General features: G+C 39.3%; 2 protein-coding genes across 2 annotated transcripts; both read right to left on the reverse strand.

Annotated features, from left to right (window-relative positions):
• Positions 1 to 1,141: 1,141 nt before the first annotated feature.
• On the reverse strand, positions 1,142 to 2,075 carry LOC120356910. The gene is made up of 2 exons (XM_039445793.1): positions 1,209 to 2,075; positions 1,142 to 1,171 (listed from the first exon to the last, which is right to left on the reverse strand). Exons 1-2 carry the CDS (start codon positions 1,497 to 1,499, stop codon positions 1,142 to 1,144), a joined length of 321 nt encoding a protein of 106 aa, XP_039301727.1. The 5' UTR covers positions 1,500 to 2,075.
• Positions 2,076 to 18,345: 16,270 nt separating this feature from the next.
• On the reverse strand, positions 18,346 to 19,756 carry LOC120357014. Its single transcript, XM_039446206.1, has one exon. The coding sequence runs from the start codon at positions 19,730 to 19,732 to the stop codon at positions 19,004 to 19,006; it is 729 nt and encodes a 242-aa protein (XP_039302140.1). The 5' UTR covers positions 19,733 to 19,756; the 3' UTR covers positions 18,346 to 19,003.
• Between the last annotated feature and the right edge of the window lie 840 nt (positions 19,757 to 20,596).

The following is a 20,596-nucleotide window of genomic DNA, read 5'->3' on the forward strand; positions in this document are numbered from 1 at the left end:
ATTTCAGCAATATATTCCTTTATGATACCGGGAACCTCCGCTTTCGATTTCAATAAGCGTATTACGGTAAAACTAGTCGTCGAGAGAATAGTCGTCGATTAAAGTAAGGAAATATCGGTTACCACTTGGCGTAGCCGTCGGCATCGGTCCACACAAGTCCGAATGAATCAACCTCATTGGTCCTTTTTCTCTTCGTTTGCTTTCTAAAAACTTCGTTTCAGCTAACTTCCCTATTATGCAATGTTCACAGACCATCTCTTCGGAGCACGCAGTTACCTTGATTCCTGTTGCCAATTCTTCTTTTACTAGACGTCTTATTGCTTTTGGATCCCTGTGACCTAAACGACGGTGCCACCGATGGATGCATGTTGCTACGTTTGCGACTCTTGCCGAAATTTCTGTCTCCGCTGTCTGTAGTCGGAATAGATTTCCGTTGCTTTCTGCTTTAGCTACAACTCGTTGTCCTTGATAAATGATGCAAGCGTTTCCCTTGAATATTACTCGATGTCCATATTCAATTATCCTCTGCACTGAAAGCAATCCTCCATCAAGTTGCGGAATATATAGTACATTTTTAAGATCTATCATTTGCACATTGTTATCTGAAACTCTACATGGTAAACGACCTTCTCCAATTCCTGCTGCCTTGACCGGCGAACCATCGGCAAGGTAAATCTTTACGTTAGTATCCTCAATTTTTGTGAAAAAGGATTGGTCATTCGTCATGTGACTCGTTGCACCTGAGTCAATATACCATACTCCTGTAGTTGCTATTCGGACCTCTTCACGTACATTGAACGTAACCTGATTGCTCTGGGCACCAAACTTGGCTGTCTCTGTCGATTTTTCTTGTTCTTTGCTCGCATTCTTCTGCTGTTGCTGTGATTTCCTGTAAAACCTGCAATCCGTTTTGATATAGCCTGGTTTATTACAAAAGAAACACGTCCGCATCTCTTTATTATCTTGAAATTTCGTTTGCCTTTCTCGCTTTTATTAAAACTGCTACGATCGCTATTACTTCCCTTATTAGAAACTGCAACTACCGACTGAAGAGCTACTTCCGACTTTTTCTCGCTTGACTCACCGCTTTCCGTACGTCTCTGATACTCGTCCAGCATTTTTCCAGTTACGTACTCGATCGTTAGGTCCGCCTCGTTTCTCCCTTCAAGTGCTGTAACCAGACCTGAGTACGTTTCTGGCAGACTCACCAATAAAACTGCGACGATTTCCTCGTCTTCGAGAGGCTTTCCTGAACCACGCAGTAGTCCAACTACTTCCATGATCGCGTCAATGTGGCTGCTCATAGGTCCATCTCGGTAGTGAATGCTGTACAATTTTCTTCGGAGATATAAACGGCTACCAAAAGTCGAACGCTCGTACTTCTTAGATAACGCTTGCGATATGTCGAAAGCGTTTTCGAGATGCGCAAAGTGTATTAACTGATTATCTTCTAGCTTAGCGTTATGCACGCCATGGCCTTGTTGTTGCGCTTTTTCCATGCTTCGTCGGGCTGCGCGGGCTTAGGTTCACTGACGACGTACCACAATTCGTCTCGTGTCAGTATTGCCCGTACTTTAGTTTTCCAAAACACGTAATTTCCTCCATTTAACAGAGGGATATGGAATTTTACATTATCCTGTGCCATCTTGAAGGTTAGCTTGGCACTGTTTTTGCGATCGTACAACAACTCTTTTATTGCGGTTAACCCTGTGTTACTATTATTGTTTCCTTACCAATTCCTGGGCCCATAACCTGATGGGATATGTGTAAGGTTGAATAAAGGCGCAGATTACAGTGATTTACAATTAAATGAAAGACAACATATATTCTTGAGCGAACGTACATGAATCAGAGAGTAGAGAGAGTTCATAAAGCGATTAGAATTTACCGATGGCCGACAGCGCCCAATCATGAGAACTGACTTAAGCGCCATCCATCCCAACACCATTGTTTATACCGAGAGAGATGCGTTGTCTCAGAACTGTTCGAACGAGCGATTGATTCAAAACTAATTATAAATTGCGACGTTTGTAGGAGGATTAAAGCTTCTGCAATTGTAAAGGAGTGGGGGAAAATTTTTCCCCTCTATCAAACAATTTCATCATCATCGTTATCGCTCGAATGTGTCACGACACGTTTTCGCGGTCTGGCAACGTTGTACATGAAACGTGAAACATGACGTACATGAAACGTGAAACATGACGTACAGTGCATTGCATTGATGCCTAGGGTATCGATTTTAAGGACCACGTTTCTTTCTTACAAGGGGAGGACCAAGTGAGAGACCCCTGAATTTTGATCCCAATTTTTTTAGTTATTCTGGAGACGAAAAAAAAGTTCACGTCTCCCGGCGTTTCATTGAATAGGCCTTAGTTTCGAAATAATAAATTTGCGGAAATTGGCCAAACCGCCACGCGCCATATGAGCCTTCCCGGTAACTGTTCTCGGAACCAGTGCAATCGGCTCCGTGCGTTAGGTGCTTGCTTCACAATCGTAAGATCCGGGTTCGCTCCCGGATGTGTGCAATATTTCTTTTCTTTTTTTTTCTCTTTTTAATAAATGTATTTATTTATCTTGATGATATTAATATAGTATGCAAATTTCTAAAATAGAAAATTTAATTTAATATCATTTTCTAAACTTCAATTTAAATTTAATTTGAAGAGAATTTGAATTCAAGTAATAATATTTGAAATAATAAATAGGTAATAATAATAATAATATATAAGTTATTTGAAACGGATAACATATAAAAGCAACGTATCTAAATTTTCAAATTGTTTAAATTTAACACTGGTAAAAGAAGTGGATATAAAATGGTAAATAAATGAGAGGTTTCTAATCCTCTTGCAGGTATGTAGTCGGTTATAAAGCCGAAATTCTTTCACGTTTTGTCCTTGCTGCGCAATAACTTCTGCGCAACTCGACGCTTGCATGTAACTGCACCTTCAGGTAGGGCTTTTAAAAAGTTACGGTTATAGTTAGGTGGTGGGAGGAGACTAATTGGCATCTGCCCTAGCCAGTTTGCCCTTGCAAACAGCCGCAGCTACATGCGCAGCTATTTCTCGATCAAAAAAGTTTTCAATGTGAAAAGTTGTAACAATGGCAGAAAAAGAAAATATTTTTCAACCATCAACAAGTGGAGCAGAAAAAGGAAATATTTTTCAACCATCAACAAGTGGAGTGACGATCGACTTTGATATTGAACAAGAGAATCTTCCATTTATGGCATCTTATGTTAAACAAGACATTACAGACGGTTTAAAAGTTTGTTGTGAAATGTTAGAGTCCTTAAAAATCGCTGAAGGATCTCCAAGTGAAGTTGTGACAAGTGTAAAAGCAAAACTTCTGGGGAAAAAAATGACCGAAGCCATTATCGAGGTTCTCAAAGATTTCGATTTCTACGACGACTATGCCCTTTTTTTGCCAGAGGAAGAAATTTTGGAAGAACATGAAGAAGGAGAAGAAGAAGAAGAAGAACCGCGAACTGATTCATCACCGGAGAAAACCGGTTTCCACTTCATCTAGTACGTCTATTGCTTCACAATCAGAATCCGAAAAAGAGTGTGAGCCGCAATGCAAGCAACGTAAGATTTCTGATTACATACCATTGGAAACAAAGATAAAAATTCTAAATATGGTAAGAGAACACCCCAAATGGAGTATACAAACAATTCATAAACGTGGAGGAAATGTTCTTCGACGTAAAAAGGATTTGACACGATGACGTGCAGAAATCAAGCAAGGTGGTGGCATTAAAGAAAAATACGACGCTATTAACAAATGGACCATTGATCGTTTTCGCGAAGCCAAGGAACAGAAAAAACCAGTGACAACACGGATGCTGCAACAATGGGCTTCCCAAGCAGCGGTACAATTTGAAAGTCTTAATTTTGTAGCGTCTCACACATGGACAGTTAGATTTAAACAGACCTTTCAGATTCGACAAAGAAAAGTCACGCGATATATTAAATCGAAAAATGCTTTGGATATTCCAAATATATTAAAAGAAGCAGGAAAATTTCAAAAACATATAGCTAGGCAAATATTAAAATTTGACAGTGATTATGTAATCAACACCGACCAAACCGGCTGTGAGTATCGAATCGATGTGCGAAGAATTTTATCTGCTAAAGGTGAAAAAAGAACTGAAGTTTTTCTCGGAGATTTCAACAAAATCACCCACAGTTATACGGCACAATATGCGATAACTGCCTCAGGAAAACTGCTACCAAAAGTGTTCCTGTGTATGCAAGAGCCGAAAGGAATGTTTGGTCCTCGTGTCTCGGCTGCAATCGACAAATTATCGGAATGCTATGGCAATATACACGTCACCGCCCCAAAATCAGGTAAATTAACAAAAGATCACTTTGGCCAATTTGTCGTAAACATTAGCAAACCATATTGCAACGACAACGAATTCCTGCTCATCTTGAACTCGTGGGGAGGACAAACGGATCCAGCACATTTTAATAGTATTTTTACTGACGACGATGGAAATTGCAGTTCAACAGTGGAAATTATTCCACCTCATTGCACGCCATACTACCAACCATGCGATGTGAATTTTTTCCGACAAATGAAAAACTTCATTCGAAAAATTCAAAATTCTGTTGAAGTTTTACAACAAAACCGGCAGCTCTTTTCGCGAGAAGACGCAATAAAGATTCATTCTTTAATTCATTCACAGTTATCAGTGAGAGCTTTTACAGATATGATAAAATACGCTTGGTTCGCATCGAAATTAATTCCTGAAAGAAATGTGTTTCGAAACGTCGACGAAATATGCTTCCCCCCGGACTTACGAAAAAATAAATGTATATGTAATATTCCTTCATTTATTCATTGTGCAAACTGTAGAAAATTTATATGTTTTAAATGTTTTTATGATGTTTATCATCCAAGTAATTGTTCCCCATCGAAATAATTTAATTTTGTAATAAATCTGCAATACTTAAATAATTAAATTTTGTAATAAAAGTATTTACATTCACATTCACAATCAGATGTTTGTTTATTATTCTTCTTTTACGATTAATTATTTTAAAAACTAGAATTTTAAAATACTGTTAATATTATTTCCAATTAAATTTTAAATTAAACAATTTGAAAATTTAGATACGTTGCTTTTATATGTTATCCGTTTCAAATAACTTATATATTATTATTATTATTACCTATTTATTATTTCAAATATTATTACTTGAATTCAAATTCCCTTCAAATTAAATTTAAATTCAAGTTTAGAAAATGATATTAAATTAAATTTTCTATTTTAGAAATTTGCATACTATATTAATATCATCAATATAAATAAATACATTTACTAAAAAAAGAAAAAAAAAAGAAAAAAATATTGCACACATCCGGGAGCGAACCCGGATCTTACGATTGTGAAGCAAGCACCTAACGCACGAAGCCGACTGCACTGGTTCCGAGAACAGTTACCGGAAAGGCTCATATGGCGCGCGGCGGTTTGGCCAATTTTCGCAAATTTATTATTTCGAAACTAAGGCCTATTCAATGAAACGCCAGGAGACGTAAACTTTTTTTTCGTCTCCAGAATAACTAAAAAAATTGGGATCAAAATCCAGGGGTCTCTCACTTGGTCCTCCTCTTGTTAGTTATTTTTACATTCATGACCAAATGCTGCTATCAACGATCACCACAGCGTTCAGTCATGAACATAAAAATAATCAAGAAAGAAACGTGGTCACTAAAATCGGTACCCCAGGCATCAATGCAACGCACTGTACATGAAACGTGAAACATGACGTACATGAAACGTGAAACATGACGTACCTGAAATGTGAAACATGACGTACATAAAACATGATGTACATGAAACGTGAAACATGACGTACATGAAACGTGAAACATGACGTACATGAAACGTGAAACATGAAAAAAACGTTAAACTAAACGTGAAAAATATGAAATAACGTTGGAGAAACGTTAAACTAAACATGAAAAACGTGAAACATGACGTACATGAAACATGACATACATGAAATAACGTTGGAGAAACGTTAAACTAAACATGAAAAGCGTTAAACTAAACGTGAAAAACATGAAATAATGTTGGAGAAACGTTAAACTAAACATGAACAACGTTAAACTAAACGTGAAAAACATGAAATAACATTGGAGAAACGTAGATGTAATGGAGGGGAAAAGAATACAAAAACGTATCTCGTATATTACGATTGTTTATTTATGCAATTATGTCCACCAATTGAAAAGTTTGAATACATTTTGTAAAGCACAATGTTTATTTGTACCCACATTGTTGCCCACATTGAAAAGTATTAGCATCATCTAAATTATTCAGATTATCCACGTCTTCGTAATCTACATCTAGGCTCTCGATGTATGCGTATTCTCGCCGATTGTCCAGAATCAATTCTCCCAGCCATTCTCGTTTCTCGTGTCCTTTGACGTATACAATCTCCTTGTTGTCAAAATTTTCAGTATCCAATACTGCAGTTGTAATCACTTGTCTCGCTTTCCGATACGGAACCACCCCGTCGGTGCCCCATCTTAGCCCATGATGCATGGCAGTGAACCAGGAGGCGCAAGATCTTTCGGATTTCATCAGCCAATCCCATGGCTGGGGGCTGTCAAAGATATAATGCGCGAGAACGTTTCCCCCTTTAAGAGCAGCAAATTCTTTTACGACGAAACCATTTAATCGTCCAAGGAGGAAACCTTGCAGATCCACAAACGTCGGCACGGACATGTCGCGGTCGAAACGAAGACTGTGATCTACATCGATGTATCGTATAATATATATACAGGGTGTTTCAGACCACCCGTACACCCCTTTTCTCTTCGCAGGATTAGGACCAATCAAAAATATGTTCAGACGAAAGTTGTAGGGTTTCAAAAGATCTATTCAATGATCTTATCAGTTTGACCTTGGATGGCGTCGCCAAGGTCAGATCGAAATCACATTAAGTTTTTTAAATGGAACACCCTATTTTTGATTCCAGAATCTAATAGCTGGTGTCAAGACCTTTCCAAAACACTATAAGAATGTTTATTTTCGTTGACTACTTTCCGAGTTGTGCGGCTTAAAAGTTACACTACCGCCAGCATCAGCATTACTCAAGATGTACCATGTGGTGGTTACTTAGTCGGATTTAATCTTGTGTGTGGGTGTGTGCATACGTGCATGCGTATGTGTATGGGGGAGGAAAAGGGGAGTCAAAGTTTTATGTACTCTGCTTTTGTTTATTAACTGGATTGATTATGTTTGATGATCAATCATGTCCAGATTGACTGTATGCATTTTCCCGTGCTTAGCATTATCCAGAATGAACGACGTGGACGTGACGAGAATTTCATCCCATTGGGGTGCTTGATTCACGTGAGTCCCCTTGCCTCTCACGTTTGGGGTGCTTGATTCACGTGAGTCCCCTTGCCTCTCACGTTCGGGAATGAATGAGTGTATGTTTTGTTAAGCGACTAAATGTTCAAAGTGAGCACCATTCTCTGCGATGCAAGCATCAACTCTATTTTGAAAATCATTGGTTGCTCGAAGAATTTCCTCGGCACGTAAGGATCGAATTGTTTCACTTATACTACGAATCATATTATCCCTCGTAGTCGGACGTTCATGATAGACCAAGTTTTTTATCCTTCCCCAGAAATAATAATCAAGGACGGTGAGATCTGGTGATCGGGGTGGATAATTGATTGGACCGTATTTGCCTATCCACTTGTCGGGGAACATAGTATTTAATGCCGCACGAGCAACTCTCGATGTATGAGACGGACATGCATCTTGTTGGAACCACATGTTCAGGCGCAATTGCAGAGGAATATTTTCTAGTAAAACAGGAAGATCTGTCATTATCAAGGCGGAATATCTATCACCGTTTAGATTTTCGTCAAAGAAAACAGGACCTATGATTTGACTTCCAATAATTCCACACCAAACATTGACTTTCCAAATGGTTTGATGATCTACTTCTCTCAACCAGTGAGGATTATTTTGTGCCCAATAACGAGAGTTCCAAGTATTAACAGATCCATCACTTTTAAGTGTACATTCGTCAGAAAATAAAATTTTCAAGTGGAAATCAAGTGGTTGCTGTCTTATAAAGTTGCAAAATACAAGTCTCTGTCTAATATCGTTATAATTCAACGCTTGATGAACAGACATTCTGTAAGGGTGAAATTTGTTATTTTTTAGAATGCGCCAAACACTGATTTTACTAACACCAGAATCTTGTTCTCGTCGTCTTAAAGAATCATAAGGGTTCAATTCTGTCGATGCAAGAATTTCCACTGTTCTTTCATCCATAATCGGACGACGAATTTGTGTACCTTTGTTATGTTGAGGCTGAACGACACCTTTAATTTTGATTCGTTTAGCCAAACGTGAAAAAACATTTCGCGAGTGAGGAGTCCGATCAGGATAACGTTCCCGCCACAATCTTTCCGCTGCAATGAATGTACCTCGACACTCACCTAAAATTAGCAGCATATCATATGCTTCTTCATTGGAATAGGACATGGCTAAATAAACCTAGACTAATAAAGAGGGTCGGATTTTTGTTGCGCGATTGATACTGATATGACGGTTATTGAAGACGTAGGTGACAAGTTTGAGAGAGTTATTGTCACTCGTGTTGAGTTGAGTCACAATAGCGTTGTGGTGAATACATCTCTACTACATCCTATGCAAATAACAATATGTATAAAATCACGAGTCAGTCATCGTTACGCAGAAAGCCGCGCTCGTTATTGCTCGTGTGCTACCGTTAAAGTAATAATGTAATTACATAATATTATGACATACATATGTATGTGACTATCTACGGTCGCGACAGCTAATTTTCACGACTTTTCATGATCTGTTTTTGTTGGCCCGGCTCGCGTGTTTACTTTCTTTGTGTCGGCTGCACGGCTTTCTGCGTAACGCGTGATTTTATATTGTTATTTACATGGTGTTGGCGGTAGTGTAACTTTCAAGCCGCACAACTCGGAAAGTAGTCAACGAAAATAAACTTTCTTGTAGTGTTTTGGAAAAGTCTTGACACCAGCTATTAGATTCTGGAATCAAAAATAGGGTGTTTCATTTAAAAAACTTATTATGATTTCGATCTGACCTTGGCGACGCCATCCAAGGTCAAACTGATAAGATCATTGAATAGATCTTTTGAAACCCTACAACTTTCGTCTGAACATATTTTTGATTGGTCCTAATCCTGCGAAGAGAAAAGGGGTGTACGGGTGGTCTGAAACACCCTGTATATACAGGGTGTCCCAGAAAGCTCGCATCCCATTTTAAGAGCGGATTCTTTGGAAAATTCTAAGAAAAAAATCCTAATACAAAAATGTCGAGGGTATAACGGTTTTCAAATTATTCGCGATTAAAATTTACGAATCACTGAGCTGACATTTCGCGCGCTCAGGCATGGTGACATGACAAAGGTACCACAAGGGTACCTCTTGATATTAAGATTGTCATATAAATACGCAGTGACATTTATATTAAGAAATTACTACTATGGGACACATATTTGTACATTACATATGCACAATTAATGTTTTCAATAAAATATCAATTTAATAACAAGATGTTACGATAGCCGTTGGGTTAGCTGTCAAAATAAATTCATTACCATGTTCATATGATAAGAACTTTTATGGTAACATATCGATAATATAAATAATTTATTTACATTTTTAACTATTAAAAATGTAAATCGGTAATTTAATTGATATAAACGCGATAATGTCAAATAGACCTAATTTGATATGTTTGAATTCTACTTTATCAACATATTCAATCTTTTTCATATCATCGCATAAATTATCGATATTATCAATATGTTACCATAAAAGTTCTTATCATATAAAGATGGTAATAAATTTATTTTGACAGCTGACCCAACGGTTATCGTAACATCTTGTTATTGAATTGATATTTTGTTGAAAACATTAATTGTGCATATGTAATGTACAAATATGTTTCCTATAGTAGTAATTTTTTAATATAAATGTCACTGCGTATTTATATGACAATCTCAATATCGAGAGGTACCCTTGTGGTACCTTTGTCATGTCACCATGCCTGAGCGCGCGAAATGTCAGCTCAGTGATTCGTAAATTTTAATCGCGAATAATTTGAAAACCATTATACCCTCGACATTTTTGTATAAGGATTTTTTTCTTAGAATTTTCCAAAGAATCCGCTCTTAAAATAAGATGCGAGCTTTCTGGGACATCCTGTATATATATATATATATATATATATATATGTGTGTGTGTGTGTGTGCGTGCGTGCGTGCGTGCGTGCGTGCGTGCGTGCGTGCGTGCGTGCGTGCGTGCGTGCGTGCGTGCGTGCGTGCGTGCGTGCGTGCGTGCGTGCGTGCGTGCGTGCGTGCGTGCGTGCGTGCGTGCGTGCGTGCGTGCGTGCTTGCGTGCGTGTGTGTGTGTTTGTGTGCGTGGAACTAAGTGATTTTGCGCACAATGTTTGTCAACGGGTTGTACTGAATCACGCGATCGTGTATTATCAAGCAATAAGCACTAGTATTTTCTGATACGTTATCCTTTGTCTTAAATTCCAATCGCACGTCAACGGTTGCGCTCTTGATTGATTCAACTTGCCGACTACAATCTATTAATATGAAAGGGCCGTGACGTATAAAATTTGTTACTGTGAGATTCGGCTCGAGATACTCGTATCCGAAGTAAGTTTTGCAGAAACGTGAATACATGTCATACAGAATAGCCCATCTATTTTTACTAATTTCTAAATTCATATCTTCATAAGGATAACTATCAGAGTTCAAATACAGTTTCACGTTGATTAAATTGCAATGGTCGAATCGGCTTGTGTCCTCGGACATGACGTTTTTTCGACCGGTTTGCAGAGCAAAGATGAAATATCGCGGCTTCTCGAGTTGAGTAGCGGTCTTGATAGCCCACGAGTGCTTGGTCGTACATTGCAAAAGCGGATACTCGTAAAGATCCCACGAACGAAAAGCCATGCTGAGGTATCGTCCGCTTTCCAATGTGCGCAGCATCGAAAGTTTATTTATTTCATTCAATATTACGTGCGGCATTCGCCACTGAATCTTAAACAATTCTATCACAGGCTCTACCGCTGAATTGCCCTTTAGGCAATTGTTACCACTGCGCGCTCGTATCAAGATCAATTCGTGAAGAGCGTTGATCACTACTCGACGGTAATCCTCGCAGAATCCCAACAGCACATACAGCGGAATGCAAAAGTTGAAGTAGCCATCAGCCGTAGTCAACTGTTCTTCCCAGCCGGCATTTCGCAAAATCACGCTTTTGTCGGATGACAGCGTTACATAGTTTTTGAGTGAGCTAGTTATGCCCACGTTTCTATTACGATCAATCTCGACACCGTCGAGTTCATATCTTATCTCGTCAAACATAAATGCAACACAATTATTTCTCAAAACCACGTCACCGCCGACCTCCTCAAGTTTCTTCTTTTTTGTCAGCCTCCCTTCGACATATAGGAAGCTCTCGTACGGCAATGTATACAAATCTTGTTGCTGTATGGGTATTCTTATCTTGTCGCTATGCTCATACGTTGTGTTTGCATACGACGAATAAGTATGGGTCTCAATCTTGACGATTCGATCGTCAAAGATTGGCTCGTCTCCGATATTTAGAATATCAGTCATTTTTTCTTTTTCTTTTTTTATCAAGATTGTCGTACCGCGAATCCCATTGATTGTAAAAATTTAACATTTGATACACTGAGCTTCTTTCTCTTCTCAGTTGATCGAGTCGGATTATCAATCGATGATGATGATGATGATGATGATGTCACCGTTCTTGTAAAAAATGCGTCATCTCTCTTTGCTCGCTCAGCTCCACTCAACACAAGCATCTCATGTGTCACAGTCGCGTTATCGTTTTCGAACGTGCAACCTGACGGTAATTTCCTTCCCTCGAAAATCCAGCAATTGTCCGTTTTGATCGACAATGCGTATGGTAAGATCCGTAACGCTTCGTATGATCACTGGAAAGTAAATGACTGTTGCAGGCCTTTCACTGAGCTTATATCCTGAAGGCCCGCTCGGCGAAAATTCATGGATCGTATGCACACGCGCACCGTTATTGTATGCACCTGCGCTGATACTACATTCGATAATATTTACGTTCATAATATTAATTATGCTCTGTGGTTTTGTCCGTATGGACAATTATACTGTAGTAGTGTTCCTGCTACACTTTGTCACCAACAGTTTAGAATAGGCGCCGAAAAACGAAAGGTGGCGCCCTTGATCGGATACTCGCGCCTTCAGTCTCCTACGGTTCTATTCCGTTCCTCTATATCATTGTTTTTCTGTTGCACGCAACCAACAGTTAGTTCGTTTCTCTATTCGATTATTTTGCAGTGAATTACCGTCCTCGATATGCCTAAACATAAGCATAGGCACCGTTATCGTTCTGTGAGAAGATCACGGGAACGAGATTCATGAAATTCATCGAGAGATACCGTCTATCAGGCAGATCTCGACGCATCCTCAATAGATGTTAGCTCACGCGCCTGGCGCGGAGACTCCTCTGCCCCTCATCTCAACGTGATGAGTTGACTTTGGCACTCAGGGAGATCCTCGCTTTTATGAGAGAGTACACCACTCCAAGGATTCCTGAAATAGACGCTTCGAGTCATATCCAGAACGTCGTACAAAGAAACATTGTTGCGGAGGACATAGTAACAGGACACGTCATGGCTGAGAACACTGATCCTTCCCTGTTGGGAGAGCTACAAATCTCTCATACAGAGGTTAACGGGCAGGCAGATAGGCAGACAGTTCTTTAGAACCGGGGCGGCGAACTAGATATGTTCCTTCGTTACGGCAAAGAAGGAACATAACCGATTGCCTTATGTGACCATGCTTCTTTCTTTTTTCAGACCAACAGTGTCCACCGACGGTTCGCTTCGACCCCGAGGTAATTATTGCGAGCTTGCCAGATATAGATAAAAAAAATGACGCCTCTCTGATAAACGAATTGTTCGGAACATCCGGTTTCAAATGAGTCTCCCTGGGACCCTACGGTTTTTGAATCTACTAAAGGTGAAGTTCACTCGGGTCTGAAAGAGGAGCTGCGTATGAATCTGCTCTCAAAATTCGAAATTAAAGGAAGTTTAGCAGATATCGGACCCCCTAAGTTAAACAACGAAACAAGGCATTGTCAAAACATCGTAGCGTCTTAAAGCGGGACGAATACTAATGTAAAGCTCAGTTACAGGTAGGCGCTTGCCTCAACGATTTCGGCTCAGGAATTTCAAATATCTTGAAAGCCTATCAAGACCGACCTTTGCAGCCGAATGTAAAATCTGCAAAATTGGCGGATGGCATCCACCTACTGGCGGACCACCAGTATAGGCTGTCCCTAACTAGACAATCAGTCATCAAGCCATGTGTGACATTTGTAGGAAAGTTAGCAGCCGATCAATCCGCAGTTGACGAATGGCTCTTTGGCTCGACTTTTACAGAAGGTTTGAAGTCAGCCCAAGCTTGTGAAAAAGCAAGCAAGGACCTATCGAGGTTTTCTTCAGGATCTAGTGCATTGACTAAAACAGCTAACTTAGTCAACAACAGCCAATAAAGCAGCTCCTAACTTATAAGGGAAATCGCAAAGCCCCTGTGTCAAAACAAGCACCCAGGGTTCGCAGCACAGGGGCCAGAACGAAGTCGGACTGATCCCGCAGCACTCGCCACCGATCCCGCTCCCGGACACGATCTCACTGTTAGAAGAAGTAAGAACGGCTGGTAGACTCTCAAAATATATATTGCAGTGGAAAAAGGTAACGCGGAATCCAGAGGTATTAAAAGCGATTCGAGGCTATGAAATACCCTTCTCCTCACCCCCGCCTATTCGTAAACGTTTACAAGAGCCGAATTTCTCTACAGCCATGGCCGAGGCCTGCGATAAAGAAATTCTGCGCCTACTTTCGAAAGGTGCTATAACAGCCACTTCACCCTTTGCGGATCATTTTTTATCACAATTCTTTCTCATAGAAAAGACATTGGATGAAATGCGTTTTATCTTAAATTTAAAAGATTTGAATTATCTTTTATCTCCCCCTCATTTTCAGTTAGAGGATTGGCGCATGGTGAATCAATTGATGGTCCAGGATTCATGGATGGAAACTATAGATTTGGAAGATGCTTACTTACTCGTCCCAATCTCTCCCAGAAGTCGCCGTTTTCTCCGTTTTCCGTGGCGTAGCGTCACGTATGAATTCGCAGCCTTGCCTTTTGGGCTCTCCACAGCACCATATATATTCACCAAAATTTTGAGACCAGTATTGGCCCGATTGCGGAATGAAGGATTTTGCTCGGTTGTCTATCTGGATGATTTTCTGCTTTTCGGGTCCTCGCGGGAGGACTGCTTGGAAAATCTAAACGCTTCCATGAACTTGCTTTCGTCTTTAGGTTTCTTTATTAATTTTTTGAAATTGCAACTTATCCCTGCACAATCCTGCAAATACTTGGGGTTTATTTTTAATTCCGTGGCGCAGTCGATTGTGATTCCCCCCAAAAGGCGCTCAGCTCTTCTTAAAATGATCTCCGTTTTCTCAAGAAAATCTAAATGCCGAATTAAAGATTTTGCAAGCATGATCGGCTCGCTAATTTCAATATGTCCGGCGGTGCAGTACGGACTCCTGTATACTAAAGAATTCGAGAGAGAAAAATTTCTAGCACTAAGGGATGAAAACGGTAATTATATGGCAAAAATGAAAATTTCTCTCCACTTGGCTAAAGAGTTCCAATGGATTAAGATCTTGTCTGATCATAATCAGGCTTATTTTATCCGTTCAAATACAGCAGTTCGAGAGATATTTTCAGAAATCCGCCCATATAAACTTCCTTGAACTGCTTTTTATGGTTTGAAATGTTTTGCAGAGGATCTTTTTAATTGCAACATCCTTCTCCGCATAGATAACACGACAGCGATATCATACATCAATCGTTTTGGTTCTATTCAGTACCCGCATCTATAGCGTCAGCCTTAGCAAAACAAATCTGGTCATGGTGCGAAAAACGTAATATTTTGTTATTTGCATCTTATATTGCCTCGATCGATAATTCTATCGCTGATCGAGAATCTAGAATAGTGAGTCTAGATACTGAGTGGTCCTTATCACAAGCCGCCTTTTCAATGATTCGGTCACAATTTGGCCCTTTTGACATAGATCTATTCGCTTCAATCATTAATGCAAAATGTGCAATTTACGTATCTTGGTTCCCAGATCCGGGCTCTATAGGAGTAGATGCGTTTACATTTTCTTGGTCAGGTGTAAGATTTTTTGCATTTCCTCCCTTCATTTTAATACCTCGAGTCCTTCGGAAAATTATAAACGATAAGGCAAAGGGTGTTGTGGTAGTGCCCTGGTGGCCTTCACAAGCCTGATTCCCCTTGTTTTGCCGTCTTCTAACCAGAGAGCCCATATTATTCTCGCCATCTTACAATTTGCTCTCTTCTCCTTTCAGAGACCACCACCCTGCATGGAGAACTCTTCTCCTGGCGGCAGGGAGCTTATCCGGCTAGCCTTTCAAAATAGAGAAGTTCCGCAGAGGGCTCTAGAGGCTATGTTAGCTTCATTATCTAGTTCAAGTTAGGCAATACTCTAAGCCTTTAAAAGACTGGTGGTTTTATTGCCAATTCATTTCGATTTCTCCTTTCGCACCAAGCCCTGCTCAATTTTTAGAGTTTTTAGCTCAAGAGCTGCAACAAGCAAACTCATACTCAACAATTAACACCATGCGTAGCGCTATTTCTCTTATTACGCATAACGAGATAGGAAATCACGCGTTAATAAAACGCTTTTGTAAAGGAGTAGGAGTCCTGAAACCTCCTCGCCCTCGTTATGACCTTATTTGGGATCCGGCTCCAGTACTAGCTAAACTCGCCACCTGATTCCCTTATGATTCGCTTTCGCTTGATGTTATTACAAAGAAATTGGTCTTACTCCTCGCCTTGGGCACCGGCCAACGTGTACAGACGCTTGCGTTTTTTTTTTAAACTCTCTCAAATTTTTATGGGGGATAAACTTGTTATCAAAGTACCAGGGCGCATTAAAACATCCGCCCCAGGTCGATCACAACCGTCCTTCTCGTTCTCTCCATTTGAAGGTAACGAAAGTCTTTGCATTTACAAATTAGCTAAACATTATTTAGAGGTAACCCGAAATTTACGAACTTCCTCGGACGATTCTTTTTTCATTTCCTTCGTTCGCCCTCACAGGGCCGTTGGTCAACAGACGATTAGTCGCTGGTTACGTTCGAGCCTAGAAGACTGTGGAGTTAAGACCGATTTCTTCGCATCACACAGTACGCGCCACGCTTCAACTTCTCGGGCAGCCCAAAAAGGAGTAACTTTAGATTTAATAAAACGGGCTGCAGGTTGGTCGGTTATCCCAAATTTTCGCGCGCTTTTGTAACCGTCCAATTATAAATCCGGAAGAATTCAGCATTTCCGTCCTACAGCCTTAAATATTCATATGTCTTACTGAATTTGAAAGATTTATAGATAAAATTTTCACACCTTATAGATAAGATTTTATAGATAAGAGCAGGAGTACTTGAAGCTATTTTAGAACCTGCGAAAAGCGTTTGTCCTCTCTTTCTATTCCGTTACTTGTTAATCTAGGTTTTAGTAACGCATAAACGTGTAATGTCATTAAGTTACTGACAAGAAATATCGACAAGATATATTCTTTTGTATTAAGATGTTCACTAAACAGAAAATCTAACGAGAAGAATCTAGTTTTCTTCTCTTTCTTCAAAACGCAAATCGCCTTCTAAACATCTACAGTATAATTGTCCATACGGACAAAACCACAGAGCATAATTATAAAATCAAACGAACTCACCGAGTGAAGTTCGATTTGAATTATGCTTGTTGTTTTGTCCGTATGGACCTTTTTCCCTCCCATAATAGAATTTTTTCCCACCCAATCTTAAAATTTATTTAGGCGATTTGCTTTATTCTCTGAACAAATGATATGGCGGAACGGAATAGAACCGTAGGAGACTGAAGGCGCGAGTATCCGATCAAGGGCGCCACCTTTTGTTTTTTGGCGCCTATTCTAAACTGTTGGTGACAAAGTGTAGCAGGAACACTACAGTATAATTGTCCATACGGGCCAAACTCCAAGCATAATTCAAATCGAACTTCACTCTGTGAGTTCGTTTGATTTTATAATTGACATGTCCGGTTCGTGCCATCTACGTGGTTGCAGTATACGCTTCGAGAATCCCAGCAGCGATCCAATGCTGTTGGCTTTGTTAACATTTATTTTGTAAGCGCATTTAATTTCACATTTCATCGTGTTATGATTAGCTCGAATCACTATCGCTTCCTTGCTGTCATCATTGATCACGCCGATATCGCCGCGGACAACTAGCATATCACCGGCATCTGGCGCGTTGCGTCATGGACGTTTCTGCGAAATTGCACGTTTCAAAAATTCGTTAATGGCCGGCAACTCGTATGATCCCTCGGGTATCGTAATCTCCACATCGTCTTTGCCGAAATAAAATTTATTGTTTGAGGCATTTACGTTCGGTATCGCAAAAAGCGTTAAACCGAGTTCGTATTCGGTCAAATCTATCGCCGGAGAGTAATTTGCAGCGAGAACGCTGCTCTTTCCGCTCAGCGTTAGCGTAAACGACATGATGGAAAAAGCGTTCGACGAATACTGAGACTCTTCGACACCGATTTTTTTTAAATTCAACAGTTTGTAAAAATCTCAGGCACATTTGTCCGCAGAAATTTTAATTGTACGTCTGATAGGACATTTGATTGTACTCTATCGTAACATTGCTTCCAAAATATCGCACCAACTCTCGAGGCGGCCGAAGATTGCCAAAGCTGCCAAAATACACAACGCGGTTGCTCCTCTTTGCGTAAGCCACGCAGTGCATGCCAGGGCCTAGGGTATCGTCCAAATTAACGATACCGCTCTCGTTTCGACGTACGCCACTCGTCGGTAAAGCATTACGCATGTACAGGGTGTTACGTTCACATACATGTCGGTCTAACTGGTTGCCTACTCGTACAGGCGCGCATGGTGGTTCACAACTGCATACGCTTGCAGGGCATGTCGGCAATATCACTCCCATCACTCTTTTTCGGAAATGATCACTAACAAATCTTCCCTCTACAATATTTATTTTGATATATTAATAATTTATTATTAAATTGATATTCAATGTAATAAATCAATATAAACATTATACAATTCTTCATATAGCGCGTGGCAAAGTTCCGGAACGGTCAAATATTTCGAAAATAAAGTATTATCAAGAAAAATGTTTTAGATAAAAGTTGTATGGTTTGGAGAGGGATAAATAATGGTAAAATTAATTTTTGACAAAACTAAAGTTTTTAACATTATATAGAGATTATCGGCATTTTTCAAGAGAATTATGTTATATTTACACATAATATATATTTCTTATTTTGTATAAGTATTGTAAGCTGAAACTGTCGAAAAATAAATAGTTTACTAGATATTTTACACTTTATTCTGGCACATTTCGACATAAAGTATAAGATATCTCATAAATTATTCAGTTTTTCGTAATTATATCTTAATACTTTTATGCGTAGTTATTTAAATAGTGTGTAGTACTAAAATTACGAAACATTTATTTCAATAGACTTCAACATTAATCGGTTAAAATGGAAGCCACAGTGACAAGGTATGAAAATAAATTTTATGAAATAATAAATGTGATAAACAAGGTTTAGTAATATATGTGAATGTCTCCTATTTTGATGTAAATTTGTCGAAAGCGCAGGTATGAGATAAATCAATAATCAGTAAAATAAATATTAAATGTGGTAATCGATAACTTTATAATAATATTATAATAATATTAGGTAGACGTGTTTGCGATTCTTAATATTAGGGATAATCAATAACTTGATTAATATTTTATAACATTTATAAACTTTATTGATGAACATAAATTTCTAATAATTGTTTTTACAGTAGGTGTTCGAAATATCCCCCGTTTTCTTCCGCACATAACGCGATTCTTCTCATGATGCTTCCTCGAACGTTTCTCAACATTTCAGGTGTAATTCTCTGACTCGCTTCTCGTATTTTTGCAATTAAGTCATTTCTATCGCGTGGCAATGTTTGATAAATGATGTCACGCATGTAGCCCCATAAAAAAAAGTCCATTGGCGTAAGATCAGGAGAGCGCGGAGGCCATTCCTGACATGGGCTGTGAATGCCTATCCATCTCAGTTGATATTCACGGTTTAAAACCGTACGAGCGAGAAGAGACGTGTATGCGGGATGCCCATCTTGTTGAGAAATTATGTTCGGCATAGCAGCAACGTCACCTAACAAAACGGGCAATATTTCCTCCAGGAAATCGGAATAAACTTGTTCCGTAATTGTCACATTTTCCGGAAAGAAATGCGGCCCGATCACTCGATCATCCAAATTTCCCATCCACACATTAATGTGGAATTGTCCTTGGATGTGCGTTTCCTTTCGGCAATGAGGATTTTCTTCCGCATAATGATGTTCATTACGTCTGTTAATTTGTCCATCACTGCGGAAAGTGCACTCGTCTGTCCACAGAATTCTTCTTAAAAAATTATTCTCAGCGACGTTGTTTATGTCAACCTGATACAAAAAATTATTTCGATTATGTAAGATACTTGAAAACGTCAAGAAAATTGTTAAACTATAAACTATCATCCCACGATATCTTTAATACTTTAATTTTTTAAGAATTTTTTAAGCTGTAAACACTTGAAATGTGATTTTTAAGCTATTTTATAAAAAATCGTTATTTTTAATCGTAGTGAGAAAACCATTAATTGGCAATACATCTTGCTCTTACTTGCTCTGACAACCACTCGCAAAAAGCTTCTCGGCGACGCAGATCTTGAGGATCTCATATATTTCGTTTAAAATAAATGCTGTCAATGTTTCGCGGATGAAATATATGTCGATAAGTAAAATACCGGGCCCAGTAATTTTTACTTATCGACATATATTTCGTTCGCGAAACATCGATAGCATTTGTTTAAACAGCTGGTGAAGAGTCACGTTTCTGTGTGCTTGACGATGGAGCGGTATAGCAACGAGGAATTAGCAAACATGTTGCTTATTTTTGGCGAATGCCATAGAAATCAAAGGCGAGCTGCAGCCCTGTATGCGGAACGTTATCCTGATAAGCGACACCCTGGACACGGGTTTTTTCAATCGCTATTTGCAAGGCATGGTACGTTACATGCCCCAACACCTCGATTGCACGTTGCAGCCAGATCAGCGGAAACAATTAATGCTGTCAGAGATGCTGTCGTTGCCAATCCGCACACAAGTACGAGAAGAATTGCACAGGATTTAGAAATGAATCATGTCACAGTGCACAGAATCATCAAGCATGATCTTAAATGGCATTCATTTAAGAGGCACACAACACAAAGATTATTTCCTCATGATTTGCCTCGCCGAGTAGCTTTTTGCGATTGGTTATCAGAACAAGTAAGAGCAAGATGATGTATTACCAATTGATGGCTATCGTTTCTCACTACACAGAAAAAAAATTATTATTAA

This window comes from Solenopsis invicta, chromosome 2 (assembly GCF_016802725.1).
Source record: "Solenopsis invicta isolate M01_SB chromosome 2, UNIL_Sinv_3.0, whole genome shotgun sequence".
In the NCBI taxonomy this organism is placed as follows: domain Eukaryota; kingdom Metazoa; phylum Arthropoda; class Insecta; order Hymenoptera; family Formicidae; genus Solenopsis; species Solenopsis invicta.